The sequence below is a fragment of the Xiphophorus couchianus genome, chromosome 10, assembly GCF_001444195.1.
Source record: "Xiphophorus couchianus chromosome 10, X_couchianus-1.0, whole genome shotgun sequence".
NCBI classification, from domain to species: domain Eukaryota; kingdom Metazoa; phylum Chordata; class Actinopteri; order Cyprinodontiformes; family Poeciliidae; genus Xiphophorus; species Xiphophorus couchianus.
In genome coordinates, this window is record NC_040237.1 from 1,235,695 (window position 1) to 1,253,625 (window position 17,931).

Here is a 17,931-nt window from a genome sequence, read left to right on the forward strand (position 1 = left end):
AATGAAACCTTTTAAGCTTCTTCCATCTTGTGAGATTATGTCTAAGAGGCATCCTTCATTTTAAAGGCTAAATATTTTTGCAGTTCATAAACCTTGTTAAAAGATGACAAAGCAGCACAAAATTTCGAGCTTCCTGCATGCAGAATATGCTGAAAACAGACCCAAGCAGCAGCAGCAGTGAATCAGACAGGGATCAGAATCAATCCACTGATCCTCTTTCCCCCCCATAGGCTCATCCTCCTTTGGAGACTTTAAGATCCTGCACGATATATGACTAAGAAGGAGCGCCATCCCAGCCCCTGCTAAACCCGGAGGGGGAGGGAGAATGCTCAAGTTGGTGCCTGCACGACTCCAGATAACGCTTCACCTTTGTGCCAGAGCCATTTTTCATAATGAGAAATGAGTTACTCTTTATTTTTTAAACCTCCTTCCTACATTTGCTTACAGATATTACATTTCATGACTTGTACATACATTTGATGTCATTTTATACATTCAAAGACAGAACTCTAGCGTCGTAATGACAATTCTTAGAATAAGTACAAAGTAGCATACAGTGCATTTTTTTTCAGATCTCTCAATAACATTCAAAGAAAAAGCAGGGAAGACTTTTATCCCTTTTAGACGGAACTGGAGCATTCTTATAATAGGTTTGCACCAAAGTCAGCGCTGTAAATTCATAGTGGAATCATCAAAGCTCTCGGGCTCGAATAATTATAACAGCTCTTCACTTCACCTCAGGCAGCAAACAAGGAGTTTCCAAGTAGACGCAAAGCTGTGCTGATGGGATTAAATGCCCCTGATTAATGCCTCTTTGATTAGAGGAGATGACGTTGCGTAACAGGACGCTAAGAGCCACTGCTCACTTTTTACCTCGTGGAACAGGAGGTATGCTGACGTTGCACTGTGACCTCAGGCGCATGACCAGGTCGGCTAGTTTACAAAGAAACATATTGATTTACACAAAGTTGGTCAGGGAGGGAAGTGGAAAACTTTGCCCCCAACAGTCACACAATCAATGAACCAATAGTTTGGATCTTTACAAGCGTAGGCCGTTTTCACTTGGATACGATAAAGCTCCTGTATAAGACGGGTATTTAAAGTCCAAAGCTGTGTGGATCTCAAACACTGGCTGGCAATCAAATCCTGTTAAAGCTTCTTAAAGGAGAAGCAGAACTGTTGATCTGTTTGACTCGTGAAGGAGCAGGGGTTGCTCTTGCAGCTTTTTATGCTTCTCTCATAAACAGGTTCATACAATTCAAAAGTTATATCTATGTAGCAAAGTGTATACAGATGATAGCATGAGAATAGATGAGCTTCAGCATGGAATAAGTTTGAAATAAAACAATTAGTTTACAAGTGATCTTAAAGTTCTCAAAGACATACAGTAACATGGAGAAGAATTCACACCTATTGAGTTTCATCACATTTTGTCACAATACAGCCAAAAATTTACTTTCATACCCCTAAATAAAATCCAGTTTGATCAACTGCCTTCAGAAGTCACTTAAGTAGTAAAAATGATCCATACACAAGTTATTTATAGGCCTTCTGTAACTCTGGAGGAGTTATGAGCTGAAGTTTATGTGAGAGATTCCGTTGAAAGGCCAACACCACAACATCCTGAACACCACATCCCCACTGTGATACACGGTGGTGGGAGCAGCATGCTGTGGGGTTTTCTTTAGCAGGGACAGGAAAGCTGGTTGGAGTTGATTGGAAGATGGCTGAAGCTAAATACATGGCAATCCGGGAAGAAAACTGGCTTACGGCTGCAAAATACGAGACTTTTGAAAGGGTTCACCTTCCAGTAGATAGATTAATGTTTGCAGATTTTCTCCGTCCAGTCGTACTGACATTGAGCTGTTTTGCAAATAAGACTGGACAAAGTTTCCAGAAGCCTAAAGGTAGTAGAGACAAACCCCAAAATACCTGCATTCTGCATACTCTGAATTTTACTCATATTGTAGTTCTTCTTTTTTACAATCAAGCACCGTTTTGTGTTGGTTTCTGTCTTAAAATCCCCATTAAACACATTTGTGTTCTTGGCTATAAAGTGACAAAAAGCTAAAAATGAACCAGAGGTGTGAATATTTTTGCAAGACAAACTGTACACTTTGCATCATAACACAGCTCTGCATCATTTCAGAACAGCCTCTATCAAAGCTCATCTCAAGTTGAAGACAGTTGATGTACAAAAACCCATAATCTAGAAAAAAAATAAATGTATAGATGAATAGCATATTAAAATGAGCATACGTTCAGACGACTCATTAGTCCCTTTGAAGGAAAGACATTGTCTTTCCTAATTGTTTTGGCGCCATTGCTCCCTGTGCCTATCGCCTTTACAGCATGAACAGAGCCATCAGATGCTCTTTATGTGCTGAAGGGAATAAATTCATATTTCTTTATCAGCGCCTTTAACGGGTCCCCATCACTACATTTGAAAAGTCTTTATCCTCCCAGTTGGCCCTCACTCTCTCTGTGGTTTGGCTGCTAAAACAGCAGCAGCCATGTGCATTGTGCAGCTTAAAGTATGATTATACATTGTGCTTATGATTGCCAAAGGGACACTGAATGCTATTGCTTTGGCATAGCTCAACAATGACCTATTTAACTGTCTACATTAAAAGATTTGAATCTCAGCGCGGGGAGCAGCTAAATTTATCGCAACATGATTTCAAGCATGCCAAAAAACAAAAAATCTTACATAAAATTATATAGTGAGTTTGCATGTTTTCGGTCGCTGTTCAAAACAAAGGGAGGAAGAAGTTTCACACATTCCTTCTCGATAAGATCTTCTCTGTGCAGAGTCCCACTGTTACTTCCGGCTCCAATTCTTCCTCCCTGCTTGGAGATCAGTTCATGCAATCCAGATCGGCGCTAACTACTCTGGACTAGCAGGAAACAACTGGACCAAACCGGGGTGCCGCATCCGCAGCCAGACCAGAGAGAACTAGCTTAGTTCAGAGGACAAACTCCAAAAACTGATGGCTTTGAGGATGACTTTAAGACTAGAGATGTGTATATCAGTCCTAGTCAGTCCATTTGAGTCCAGATCCATGAAACAGAGAAGCCTAACAGATGGTGCAGGTCTTCGACTTCCCTCCCTCACCACCACCAGCTAAACGAAAAAAGAAAAAGAAAAAACATATTAAAAATGTTGTACTTCTTGGTCTCAAATTACTACAATGCAATCCTTGTTTAACTTTTATACCTTTCTTGGCTTCCTCCTCTTCCAGCTTCTTCTTTTCATCTTCAATGGCCTTCATCTTTGCATTGTACACCTCAGCCAGCTCGTTCCAGTGTGCCCTGTTATTGTTCAGACCGTCGAACATGGGTGTGATCTCTTTGTGGAACCTGGAGAACTCCTGGGCAAACACAAAGAACAACAGATGAGGGTTATTCTTGTCTTGGGCCCTCTTTAGAGAGCATCTTCAAAGGCCGAATGCTTCACGCACGGCAGCGATCAGGTGTAAGTGTTGCGGCGCCGGTCCACGGGGACAGCAGGCCCCACGCTGTGTGAGCGCTCATCAAAATATCAGCATGGGCTGAGAAGGAGCTTGCTATTGTTGTTCTACAAGTTCACAGCCTGCATCTTTTCACGCCATCTCGGATAGATGAAAGCTTAAAAACATCTCTCTGAAGCTAATAATAGGCCTGCATGAGAAATTATTGAACTCACTGGCTACCTTCAGTCATATAGACAATTTTGATTGATAGATGGTTCACAGCGTCTTAAAAAAGTAGCACGAATTATTTCACAGCCGCTGACCTTATTGTATTTTATTGGGATTGTAAGTAAAAGCATAAGCTTCAAAAGTTTGTAACTAGACACCTGATTTAATACCTGAAATAGTAGCTTTGATAATAGAAATGTTACGTTATGTTTCTCAGGTTTATATTTGTACACATTTTAAATACTATAGTTTTCATTCTACTTTACAGTTATCACCTTATGTCTGGTTGCAATTTGAAAAATGCCAGAAAATATTAAAATGTAAAAAGATATAAAAAGGGTTACCAGTATGTTTACAAGCCAATATACCTCTGAATGAGAAATGATTGAACTTGATGCCAATTGTTTTTATCATGTAGAAACGTTTTGTAAGACTGCTTGAGCTACAAATATGCTTTACAAGTACTTACTGTGCTTATTAGAGAATGTTTAAACTCAAAAATCACACACTAACTTTCAAAAGCTGCTGACATAAATTGCAAAATAGCTGCAGAGTACATCTTAAAGCCTTATCACTCGGAGTGGATTTAGATTCAAGCAAACACACTCTCTGCTGCAAATCAATTTTCTTTTGAGTCCTAACATCTATCTTTATCGTTTCATCTTTTTACAGTCTTTCTTAAGAGAAGCGGAGAAGCAGTGGAGTATGAGAAACAGCTTACCTTGTACACAAATGAGCACACAAAGTCGATGAAACCACATTGCATCTTGGGTAGCTGTTCTGCACAGTTTCTGTCCATCATGGGCTAAGAGAAGAAGGGAGAAAGAAAGAGAGAGACAAAGAAGTTTTCATGTGAAAAAACCCCCCAAATGAGCACTATAAAAGAAATGGAAAGGGAAGCATGGATGACACCGGAGGGAGGCTGAACTTACAATTGGCTGCTGGTCCAAAACGTTTCTTTCCAAATCGCCCTGTTCCCAGAATTCAGCTGCAACCATCAGAGCCACCTGCAGAAACAGCGACACTCAGAAGGAACAAAGCTTGACGGAGCGAAATGAAAACGATATGAAATGAACACATCTGACTCTAAATGCAGCCTTTTCAGGGCCATTTTCAGCCTTCCCCCATCAATTAAATAAGCAGTTTAATCCTGACCTTCCAACTCAAATAGCCTGAAAAAAATTAGGCATGATAGAAGAAAAAAAAAGCTAATTATTATTTGCTAGCAAACTTCACTTCAAGGCTCACCTTGCTCTGCACCTCCCAGGGTTTGGTGATGGCTGACAAGTCGCAGCCTGTCATCATCATGGCCCTGGAGGTGAGAAACAGACAGTCAGTCAAAGCAAGGCGACATCCTGGCTGTGATGAATATGATGTTTTAGCGGCCCGCTGTGTCAGAAGGTTTTTCACGGTTGAAACAGGCAGAAACTTTTTTTGTCTGTTTGCTGCCATAAAAAAAAGTTGCGTACATGATAATTTCCTTCCTGATGGGGTTGTTAGAAATGTGGGCGATGGCCTCTTTTTCATCTGCCATTGGTTCTGTGGCATTCACAATGTTTTGGAACATGGTTCTCTTCCTGCACGCAGACAAATAGATGAGATAAAAAAACCATTATTATTATGAATATACAGTATAAGGCATCCTTCCCTATACAATGCTGAAGGGTGATTATGTATCTTAATTCTAGCAAAAACATAAATAGAAAAACAACTGATAATAAAATGCATATGGAAACAATAAAAGAAGATGAAGGAGATAAAGTAATAGAAAGAAAGAGAGAGAGAAAGAAAGAAAGAAAGAAAGAAAGAAAGAAAGAAAGAAAGATATTGCCATAAACACCATAACATTGCATTAATAAAAGCAACTCTGATATTAAAAAAAATGCAATTTCAGTCTTGGAAGTAGTGTACTTTTGTAAATAAAAGTGTGTAGAACCTACTTGAAGTAAAGGGCCAGATCAGTGGCAATAATGCAAACATCGAACAAGTGCTGCACAGTCTCAAACTGACGCTTCTGCAGATTGCAGAAGATGTTCAAAGTCTACAATGGATGAAAGACAAAATACGGTAATCAGTACGACACCAAGAACAATATTAGTCAGTATTTTTATTTTTAATCCATCTATTCACCTCCTCTCCCATGAGTGTCTTGCTGTATTCCAAATGGTGTCTCTCCATAATGGAGGAGCCATGAAGTTTGGCCAGAGGAGATGCACTCCTAAGGATTAGAAAAAAAAACAGCTATCATGAGAAAACTGTTCAACTTTGGTCATAATAACAAAAGGGTTTTTTTAACTTGCTTTGTCTGGTAGAGGTTATTTGTTCCTCTGTGGTCGATATCGTGGCAGAAAGCCGCAGCCACCATGGCGAAGGCATCTAGATCTGAGTAGTACTTCCTCAGTCTCCCTGTCTGCAAATCAAGAATATGTGTGTGTGTAGATCAGAAATAGAGCTTCAGGAATGTGAAGAGATTTATAGCAAAATACAAATGGCATCACCTGCAGTAGACAGAACATGGTGTGGCCTACATTGAAGCCATGCCTCCAGTTGTGGTATGTAATGGCACGGTAACCCTTTCTCACAGTATACATCCACCTAGTCAGAGTCTGAGAAAACAAAAGAGGTTTATTACTGCATATTCAGTCAAGATCTATTGACTGATCAAAGGTTCAAATTTACTTTAGAGTAAAACAAAGAAAGTAAAAATTCTCCTAGAAGGTAGATCTTCTCCTGCTTTAGTTTCTTTCTTTTTTTTTAAAGGTTTACAGTAAAGTAGGCATGGGTCAAACTTTTAAAGTTATGGCATAGATACTGTTAATGTTTTTCATCATACTGTTCTATAGCTCAAAGTAGAGTAGCACCATGAAATCAGTTTTTGGATATCAAACAATTTATATTAATATAAATTGGTGACAACCACCCTCTTCAGATTAGGAGTTATTACTGAGGGAAGAAACCTCAAATTTGCCAAATATCATTATCAGTGGGGCGTTTAAAAGGAAAATCAGAGACACTGAAATCTAAGAATCTATTTAGGGAATAAACTACTTTCTGCAGCATTTCGTGACATTTCTGTGGTTCATTCCGGCTGCCAAAGAGCAAGAGAGAGCAAGCAGATGATGGGAAGGCTGTGTGGAGTACAGCAAAGTAGCTTTGTTTAATCCTTTTGAGATTTCTACCTCTGTCTGGTATAGATTATCCTGGATTCTGAAATGTTGGCAGCCTTTTAGAAATCTCAGAGTTGAGGTAAGGATTTACGTTCTTGAGGAAACACAAACAGAGGCTGCAGTTTTAGTGCTGACCCCGCAACCCACACTAAAGTTTAATAAAAGGGGCTGAAAACAGATAAATAAGTAAACTTAGCAATCATTCTGTCACATGTCTTATTTGTGTTTTTATGTCTTCTGTTTTTATATTTTTTAAAGCTTATTTTCAGCACTACTGGTCTTCATTTGATAGTAATCTGACACGAAGGTGGCAGAGAGAAGAAAAGTCATGCAGCAAAGGCACTGAGGACGGGAGGACGGGAGTTAAGGAAGCGAAACCCATCACTCTCATTAAAGTAACACTTTAAAATTATAGCTGCTGAGGTATTAGCAACATATCTCTTAAACATTTAAGTGAAGGGTGGTTACCACAGCAGATAGCCCAACTAACAAGCCAGCTCATATACTTGATAAACCACCAATGAACTTAGTTATGCACATCTCTACTGTAACAATTGCCTTGTTGTTTTGTTTTGGCTTGGGATTTTTTTCTAAAAGATTTTGAGAAGCCTAAACCAGCCCATCCCTACTATAGTTGTTTAATATAATAAAGTAAGTATACAAGGAAACATCAACAATGATTTATCTTGTAGAGATCTCAACAAATAAAGACATAGTCAAAATTCAGACGTGTTGGGAATAGTAACGAGGCCTTTTCACACAGCTATAGGTCAGAACTTCCCTTCAGAAACTGCATTTCAGAATCAAACACTCCTTTTCTGGAAAGCATCTCTAAGCACCTTGTTAGAGCTGCTTCGTCGTGAAAAAAAAGAAAAGAAAAAAAAAGGTGTCAGACTGGGTGACTCACTTCTGGGGGAACTTTAAACTTTTCGACCACCCCAAGCTCAAAGAATATGCGGATGCCAGCTTTAATGAGGCCGTGCTCTGTGACGGGGAAGTCGCTGAAGCCGAAGTTGTACAGATTTTCTCCGTCCACGTTGTCGGCAGGTGGGCAATTTGCCCTCTGAACAGAAACACACAACGCAGCTCACACAACGAATACTTCATTAGAGAAAGTCGGATTTGATTTTGATGGAAATACAAAAGACTTCTTTGATATCAATTAAAGAAGTAATATTTCATACACTGTATAAAGCACACAGTTATTTTTTTCATTTCTCTTCTTTTTATTTTTCTTACTTCTTTTATTGCTGATGATTTAATGCGTTAAATCATCAATGCAATAATTTCTTGGCTTAAAAAGCCAAGAGATTACCAAATTGTTTAAAGGCATTGGAATCTCAGTGAATTTAACCTTCTGACACTAAAGAAAATAATAATAATAATAATAATAATAATAATAATAATAATAATAATAATAATAAAAATCTCATTATTATAAGATTTAACAAATAGAAAACAGCAAATATTTAATCTGACTAATGAGAAAAAAAAGGTAATTTGTCTATAAACATCTGGTTTCCACTGTAATATCTTGTGATAAAATGACACATACCAGTAATTTGTACATCTCCTTCTGGTCACAGTCTTCAGGCTCAGCATCAAACTTCTCCTTGGTGTTCTGGTTATAAAAAACATTTCACATGACATTTATGTTCTTTTTATCAACATGCCGTGTCGATTAAGAGACCTTTAAAGCACGGTTCTCTCCTTATTCACTTGATGAAAATGCTCAAAGCCATGTATAAGCCCTTGTGTCATTTTTTTTTAATGTTAGTTGCTAGGCGGACGTGTAATAATCCTGACCTTTTTATAGTCCTTTAAAGCTTCTGATGCGAAATTGTTTTTTCAAAAAGCTAGTCTTGGAGCTTTCCTATAAATTACTGCGGCAATTGCTTCTCGAGTAAATGCGAGGACAGACAGAAACGGATGCTTATGGAGGTAAATGTCAAAGAAAACCACGTTGATACAGACCAGAATGGACTGCATCTCGTCCGAGGTGCATTTGGTTTGGTACATGAGCATCTCCTGGGCAATGTCTTTCCTCCATTCCATACGGTTCAGCTTGTCGTAGGTGTCACAGTTCAACACCGACCACCCCAGGAACTGTGTCAGGGCCTAGTTCAAACAAAGAGAAAAGGATAAGGACCCCATCCAAACAAGAGAAAACTGAAGGTGAACACTAACAGAATCCTTACCTCGGTGATCTGCTCGTCATACTCGTCAAACGGTTTGCCATCCTTTCTGTTGAAGAAGGTGGCGACGCCCACAATTTCTTCCTTCTTGTTGACGATGGGCAGCGACAGGACGTTCTTGATGACGAAACCCGACTCATCCACTGCCTCTTTCTGTAAAGCGCAGAGATTACAGTAAAACCAAGACTTTTGTCCTCTTTACCAGAAATCTGTGACAGACTTCTGCGAAATAGACAAAAGAGCTGAGCATCTGTTGTTCAGTTTGGCCCTGCGTACCTGGAAAGTGAAGTAGTCATCTGCAGCAACGTTCATCATGTTGCAAATCTGTGGGCAACAAGATGAAAACACTTATTATAGCTGGTTCTTGTATGTATGTATATACAGTATGTATGTAGTGAAAAGGTTAGTGTCTAAGTTTGTCATCAAACACATCGAATTGCCTTCCTGATGAAATGTGCTATACAAATTCATTTACTTGACTTGAAATAGCTTTTATGCAATCATTTGAAAATTCAAAGACCTACATAGATATTCAGTTCTTTCAAAAGAAATCTTCAGCTATCCTTTTTTTTTCTTAATCAGAAAAAGATATCAACAGAAATGTGATTCCAAACTGATGAAAAAGTCAAGGCATCCTATTATTTAATATTACTAATCATAACTTGTGAACATGTTCCTGTCACTGAAATCAGTGTTTCAATATTTCTTCCACTCCGCAATTTCAGCTGTGGGATGTTTGAGCAATCAGCCCATTTCAAACACAATACAAATTTTCAAAGGATGTCTTACTTTGTCACACTTTTTCACACAAATTTATGTTTGCTTATTAGGAATGTTCACAGTATTGGAAGGGAAAATATTGCTATACAATGATGAATATATTTCAAAAACTAAGAGAACAAAAACAATGCCAAAACAATATTTTAATAGGTTTTTTTTACAGCTAAATGTAGACAGCTGGGACCACAATTTTTTGATTCTCTTTAACAGAAAATGAACAATCAGGTTTTTTTGTTTGCTTTGATTAAACTGACTTACAAAGCCGTTTTCTGCCACATAAGTCGGCAGTCCGCTGACCAGAGCCCAGTGATCTGCAGGTGGACCTCTGGGGAAAAAAGAAACCTGTTAAACCACCAAACTTTCATATTTCAAGCTTAGAAACTGGAAGTGTGACAAACAAGGCGAAACAAGGATCCACCACAATTTAGCAAAAACAGATAACAGAGAAGAGGGGAAGGAATTATGTCATGTTAGAAAATAAAATATTCAAAGCATTATGGGAATTTTTTATTATGGAAAGGGCTATGTGTATATATATATATATATATATATATATATATATATATATATATATACTGTATATAGATAGATAGATAGACAGACAGACAGACAGACAGACAGACAGACAGACAGACAGACAGCCAGACAGACAGACAGACAGACAGACAGATAGACAGATAGACAGATAGATAGATAGATAGATAGATAGATAGATAGATAGATAGATAGATAGATAGATATTGGATTGGATGTGGCTGCTCACGGTATGACTTTAATTTCTTCTTTGGCTTCAAGGAGGTAGTCAATGATCTTATAAAAGTTGATTTCCTGCAAGAAAGGAGAAAAAACTTTTAGAAATTACCCATCATTTTTAAGCAAAAACAATTACATGGTGATAGGTATTTTCCTTTCGAACCTAAATAAAAGAAAGAACCACAGACAACGTATATGAATTTTACGTGGAGCTTTTGCAAAAGGGAAGGCTCTGCCAATTCTTCCTCCAAACAATCCACAGAGCGTTCTGACCTGCCCTCACAAAAGCTCCTGTTTTTATTGTCAGAGAAAAACAGGCAAGGGGGCAGTCAGGAAAAACAACAGAGGTCGTAAAGCTTCTAACCCAAACATCTAACAACCGAGTTCCAGATGTGATATCTGATCAAAGGTCTGAGCTCGGTTCAAATCTCGGTCAGTACTGTCAAGAAAACAAAATACGACTGTTCACAGGTAGTTACTAAATTAAGAGGTGTTCTTTAAAAGGATTTAAGGTCTGAGAAACTTAGTGTTATCTATTTCTCGTAAAGTTGAACAGACAGTAGTGACCTCCATACACACGTAAGGAAGAGAACACTTTAAACAGAAAATCACAATGATCTATAGGCTGAATGTAAACTAAAGTAAGAATATAATGATAATACCAAAAAATCTCTAACACATGGTTTAAAGGTTTCATAAGAAAAATAGGAGTTTATGCAGGGAAAAGGGAATTTGTCACCCTGCCATCCGGTGTTTTTGGTCCTTTATAGGGTTCCACATCTCCTAGTTTCACAGGCCACTCGTCATAAAATTCCTGCAGAAGGAAACACAGAAAAAGACTGTAGGTGATCCAGCAAATCAATCAAATAAATTATAAATAAGCAGTGTTCTCTATGCCAACCTTTTCTTTAGTCATGTCCAACAGCCCCACTGAGTAACGCTCAGATTGCAGGTAGGTCCTCACGGTGTAGAGAGCTTTGTGGAATTGCCTCTCAATGTCTGTCAACTCTTCAAAAACTTTGCTGGCAGACCAGAGCAGCACCTGGAGCCAAACATATCCCCCAAAATATGCTGTTTATGTGATTTTTAACACCATAGAAGCTGCATTCTGGACAGAACTTGCGATCTAGTAAACTTATTCAAGTTTCCATGAAGTACTGTATTTTGCAGGAGTTGTTTACCTGACTCCTCCTGGACTCCACATTGAACATGTAGGCTGTGTGATACTGCAGAGAAATGACTTGAGCAAAAGTCATGTACTTATGGAAAAGCTGTGGACCAAAACAGATGACAGATATTTAAACACAGATAAAGATTTAGGACACTTGGAATAATAATAACAAAAAAAGATACCTCAGCCAAGCAAATACTGATCTGTATGGATAGTTAAAACACTTTGTAATTCTTGGCAGGGTGATAAAATCTGATACTTATGAATAATGCAAGGTCAAGTGGTGCAGCATGTTTTTCTAAAATGCTACCAATCTATATTTTAAACAAATCAACATATTCGAAAGGAAATAACTTATCAATAATTCAACTGAGAATTCACCAGAACTGTTCAAGCAAACAACATTGTTCCCATCTGAGCCATTCATTCTGGCTGAGATGGGTTTTATTTTGTGACTTTAGACATAAAGGTGAAATATTCTAATCCAGCCTGCAGAAAAAAAGCTTTTTTTTCTCCGACTGAATGCTTAAAAGCATGCACACCAAACCTGTCTGGTCTGATCGGCTCCTTCCAGCATAATGAGAGGGCTTTTTGTGCCTCATAATCACACAAGTAATTTTTATCCACTTTAACATTTTACTGAACTGAATACAGTTTTTAACTCTCAGCCAGACGACAATAATGAGAATGAAATGCATGTTACAGAACGAGAAGGATGTATTATACGGTTTAAAATTCATGAGCATCTAGAATTCAAAGCACTCAGGGTCAGAAGGATCTGTAGCAACATTCCACCTTTCTCAGCCAGGATAAGCATGGATGTAATGGTCTTACCTTCTCATCCTCTGGCGTGAATGCATCAGCTCCTATTTTGTTAAGCACCATGATGACTCCAAGGCAGTCTTTGTCAGCAACCATGGGGTAGGACATTATGCATTTGGTCTTGTATCCAGTTTGTTTATCCACAAAGTCGCAGAACTTTGTATTCTGGATTGAGGGGGCAGAGGGTAATAGAAAAGCTTGAATTATATTCAGACACATCAAAAATTAAAAAGCTATTTCCAAGCAGCACCAACAGTCACACTTTCAGTTTTTTTTGGGGGGGGGGGGTTTGTGCAGTTCAAAACCTACGAAATTTACGATAATAATCTAAATGGAAGAATAATACTATCTGTAACTGAAACACAGAATGAAGAAATCTGGTGAATAAAACATTTTTAACCACAGAAATCTGACAATTAATTTGCTGCTTTAAGCAATAAAAATCTTGTAGGAAAATATCATGGCATTAATTATGATGCTTTAAAATGTATGACAAAATTGATTTCTAAGATGAAATTGCCTACTAAGCTCATTTATGTATATTTTTTCCAAACTGCAAAATTCTAACCTTTGGCTTGTGGCCTGTCAAATCCTATATACTCTATTAAAACAATAAAATAAACACAATTTATTAAAGATTAAAGTAATTTGTATTTATAAGTCCAGATTAAGAATTTCAGACTAACAAATAAGTTCTTGTCCTAAACAGGGCAATAGAAATTAATTGAATAAATAAATAAATAAATGGATAAATCACTAAATAAATAAGTCAATTAACATAGAAAATAAAAATAGTAGATAAATTAATTATAAAATAAAACTAACAGAAAGAATAATAAAGGAAAAATTTTGCAACAATTTAAACAATACAAATTTTATTTGCAGTTCAAGGATTTTGCCAGATTGCTTGATTTTTCATGCTTAAGTGATAGTTCAACATTTAAAATTACATTTATTATGAAACAGAATACTTGTAAATTTTGGTCAATGTATTGTTTTCAAAGTATGTTTATAAGCCCAACCACATAAATTGTCCCCTTTTTCTAGTTATTATTATTTATTACATTTTTTAGCTTTTGTTGAAATGCTGCACTGTAAATACAAGTACCAGACCAAATGGGAAATTAGAGAAATAACCTAGATTTTATGATTTATTTTCTGCTACTTGCTTAATAATTAACATGAAATATATATTTTAAGGCATAAACGAGGCACATTCTGTATTTAGGTCCGTTATTAAATTTTGGCTAACTATTATGCCCCAAAATCTTGGGACTGGGAATTCAAAATTCTGGATATTTAAAAGCAGGTGCTGTGTGGTCGGTCGGTGACGGGCCCAACTGGTGGTGGGGGCCCAGATCAGGTTTGATTTAGTTTGATTTAGGCCACGTACAATCTTGGACCAGATCTGGACTTGGCTTCAGTTTACTGCATAATTCTTTAACTGACTTTCAAAGCGAGATCCCAGGAATCTTCTTATGTAAGTGAGGCTAAAATTATCTATAGACAGGCTGGAAAAAACATACAGAGAATGTAAACAAATGTGACTCAGGCTTAGCTACTGAGAGTACATGCAGTTTTCGGAAAGATTAAAAGATAATAGCAATTACTTTTTTCTCAAATCAACACTTGTAAATGTGTGGGAGTCTGTTTAAATACTCCCACACATATAGTATCTGTATCTGGTGATTTCCTATGCAAGTACAAATCGTTCTTCTTATTAAGGGATAGATTAGGTCATCACCTGAACAACCAGCTCCTTTTTTAACAGAGGTGCTGACCCCTTACTCCTGTAGAAACATTTCTGGCTTCATAAAAGTTCAAAATGCATGTCTCTGTTGCGTTTATGATAAATACATGACTGCAAAAGCATAATGCATTAGTTATATAATTATTATGCAATCATTATAAATGTGGTTTTATGAACACAGGGTTTAAGAAAAGAAAGGCTGAAAATAATTTCTGTATAAAACATTTTTTTAAAGTTTGCTTTATTATTATTCTTTTGTCATTTTTTTATTGTGCAAAAGTTGCACTATAATTTTTGAGGTCTCTCATAAATTAGATATCTTCTTTGGTATTATTTACAATTTGTTTTATGCCATGAAACAGTTACATTATTGTAACTGTGAAGATTTTGTCTAAATCCTCATGCATTTTGAGAACTTTCCAAAGTCACTGATTGATTTATGAAACGTTGACCTTGCATGAGCAATAAGCATTAAAAAAAAAATTAAAAAAAAAGATTTTTAGTCTCCTCGCACCGTCTCACCTTGGTAATGTCCGGAACGTTTTGGGGCTTTTTGGAAGTGGCTGTGTAGCCCACTATTCCCATGTCAGTGGGGATCACGATCTCACTCTGCGGGTTCACCAGGTTGGCCTCGTATTTGGAGGTCGGGGTCACGTCGAAGAGGCAGGTTGCGAGCTCGGGGATTCCGTTTCTGGAGCGGCAGATGTAGTAGCTGACCCTGTCGGCCTGCAAGATGAGAGCGGTTCTCTGCAGCACCTTGTGGAGGTTCTTCTCGATGGTCGTCTGCTTCTGGAGCTCCTGGAGCAGCTCGAAGATGATGGCGGCCTCCTGCACCGAGTTAACATCCTTAAACGAGGCTGTGTCCTTGATGTCGAGGGGCTCGGAGAAAGCGGCGCTCAGGGCCTCGGCACGCAACTTCTTATCGAAGTACTCTTTGGCGAACTGCGGGTTGTTCTCCAAGTATTTCTCCACGCTGTCCTTATCTGCCATTTTGTTTTTGGTGCTTTTACTTGTGTCCTCTTCGTGTGATTCCTCTTTTTTACCAAAGCATCACTTGAAAAGAAACGGTGGAAGCTGAGACGCAAGCCGCGTTCTTGCTGTTTGAATGGGTCTAACAGCGTCCCTTTGAACGGACGTGCATCCTCCTCCGTGGACGCGTCCCGTATCCACCGGCAGACAGTACAGGGGAGAGTGCAGCTTAGAGGCTGAAAGGATCAAACTGGCCACTAATTAACGTGACGTCAGGACATTAAAACCCCAGCTTTAAGCATCCTTAACCTGCAAATCCCAACGCTGATCATTTCACATGGGCCAATCCTACCAAGCCCATGAGGGAGAGTGAGATGTTGGCAGGTAAAATGCCTGGCTGAACACCTGAGCTATAACCGGACAGATTGTTATCAACACCCCTCTGACATGTTGAGAAAAGATAGACGGAGTGAACAGAGAAAACATGCTGCAGACATGGGTTTAGGTTAGAATTCAAGTCCATGTTAAGGGTAGAATGTTATTAGACTGATATTATTGTCCAACAAATAGCTTTCTCCTCGAGGAAGCTTAGGCATCCAGTTATAGCAGAGGGGATTACAGGCCAGGAAGTCCCCACACCTTTTTACCTTTTACTATGGCGGAGACACCAATCCATAAAACCTTTTCATGGTTTGCCATGTTGCAACTACACATTATGATTGATTTTATGGGGATTTAATGAAAGACCAAACAGAAAGCAGTGCTTAAATATGAAATGGGAGGGAAGCAAAAAAGGATTATGCTATTTTATTTTTCTTCTCGCAAATAATGGGGAAAAAAACTGTTAATTCTTCAGAGGCTTCTTAAGGAATGCTAGAAAAACAAATAGGCCAAGGAACACAAAAATCAAGTTTGGTTACAAAGCTAAATTCTAGGCTTTGAAAAACTCATGAAGCACTGTTCAAACATTCACCTGAAAATGGAAAGAGTTTAACACCACTGCGAATACATCAATAACTGACCAGTCAATAAACCTGACAGGCTGGGCAAATAGAGCATTAAACACAAAAATCCAATGTTCATCTTTTTTAAAGGAAAACTATTAGTTGTATACTCCAACAATCTATACTTAACGGAAAAGTGACAAGAAGAGCAACAGTAAAAATAGTTTTGACCAAAGAACATATGCTATAATGTCCCAGTCAAAGTCCAGACATAAATTGATTTGAGAGTCTCTGGCAAAACGTAAATATTGATGTATCAAATCTGAGCTTGACCTATTCAGAAAGTACTCACTTAGAGGATTCAAACAGATGTAAAAAAAAAAATAAAAATCTAAAATCATGTGTGGGTCTTTTACATAAAACCTAACCAAAAATCATTCATCTAAAATGATAATGTGATGAAATTTAAAAACCATCGACAACATCAGAATGACTAGAAAGTGTGCAAAATGTCGTTTTTGCCCAAGAAAACTTCTGTGGCCACAAAATAAACTGTTGATTTAATGTTTTTCAGTGAAGAACACACATCCTGTCTACTGGAAATCTTACCATTTCCAGTAGACATACCAACTTCAGCCATGCATGTTTTCTCCATGTGTTTCCACCAACTGCTTAGAAGAGGAACTGGAGAGAATACAGGGTTTTATGAAATGGAATAAATCACAAATGCCCCTGTTTGGATAAAATGCTCGAGGAACTATTTCCTATTGTCTGAATACATCCAGAAATTAAAACAATGTAGTACAATAAATATAACTGTTTTAGTCTCCATATTGTTCAATATTTATTTATTTATTTAAATAATTTTAAAATCACTTTGTCCTGTGTTAAAGATATAATTTTGAAGCTAAAAAGATAATCAGTATCCCTTAAAATATAAAATGAAATCTCACAACAACATAACATGTCAAATAGTACTAGCATGCAGCCTTACTTATTAAGTTATAACCATTCAATTTCCTGACTTAATATGAGTCAGAGCAGACTGTTTAAACAACCTGAGCAATCAAGAGCCAGGAGCTTTGCCAGCCTCACATAACCCCTCCTGGAAGCCAATCCTCCATTAGCTCCTGTTAATGTTCTGTCCTTGTTTTGCTACAGTGGAGCAAGTGTCTAAATAGGGTCCTGTCAGCAGCACCAATCGCATGCACGGCCACAACGGCAGGCCAGATAATGCTCTCAATGTGAAAGCAGTCTACTCTAGTGCTAATGAAATCATCATGGAGGTATCAGTCCTGGGATTGCAAACCAGCCAATTTGCAGAGATGTGGGAGTCTGAGAGCGAGGCCGTAAACGAAGATGGCTGATCACTATTAACTGAGCTCACTGTTGGGTTGGCTGCTGGAATCGTCCGAGAAAAGAAGTTCTTTAATCGATGTTGCTGTGAGGATTAAGACAATCTTATCAAAGGAGAAATGTGAAAGGTGTTGCTGTGTGGGCATTGTGGAAACAAGTTAAGGGAGTCTCACAATGAGGAAACCGGTTGGTGCTTAAGTGTGGGAAAAACAGGGAAACAGCCCTGTGATACTATCACTTATATATATATATATATATTTGAAATAGCAAGTTTTAGAAATGATGTCTGCTTTTTTCATCTTACTTAAAGACAAAGACCGATTTTGTGCAGTATTAAGATCATT

The 17,931-nt window shown here is 37.9% G+C and overlaps 1 protein-coding gene across 2 annotated transcripts; it reads right to left on the reverse strand.

The window, feature by feature from the left end:
• Nucleotides 1–383: 383 nt before the first annotated feature.
• Nucleotides 384–15,341, reverse strand: pde6c (phosphodiesterase 6C, cGMP-specific, cone, alpha prime). 2 transcript variants are annotated; one of them, XM_028029610.1, is made up of 22 exons: nt 14,841–15,341; nt 12,581–12,733; nt 11,757–11,846; nt 11,477–11,617; nt 11,315–11,389; nt 10,586–10,650; nt 10,081–10,147; nt 9,319–9,366; nt 9,046–9,195; nt 8,822–8,965; nt 8,403–8,468; nt 7,755–7,910; nt 6,179–6,286; nt 5,981–6,090; nt 5,811–5,898; nt 5,621–5,721; nt 5,150–5,257; nt 4,929–4,992; nt 4,613–4,687; nt 4,402–4,485; nt 3,218–3,371; nt 384–3,124 (listed from the first exon to the last, which is right to left on the reverse strand). In XM_028029610.1, the coding sequence occupies exons 1-22, from the start codon at nt 15,306–15,308 to the stop codon at nt 3,078–3,080; spliced, it is 2,562 nt and encodes an 853-aa protein (XP_027885411.1). In that variant the 5' UTR covers nt 15,309–15,341; the 3' UTR covers nt 384–3,077. The 2 variants fall into 2 exon arrangements, with proteins under 2 accessions (XP_027885411.1, XP_027885410.1); XM_028029609.1 differs by having other exon boundaries at nt 384–3,371.
• Between the last annotated feature and the right edge of the window lie 2,590 nt (nt 15,342–17,931).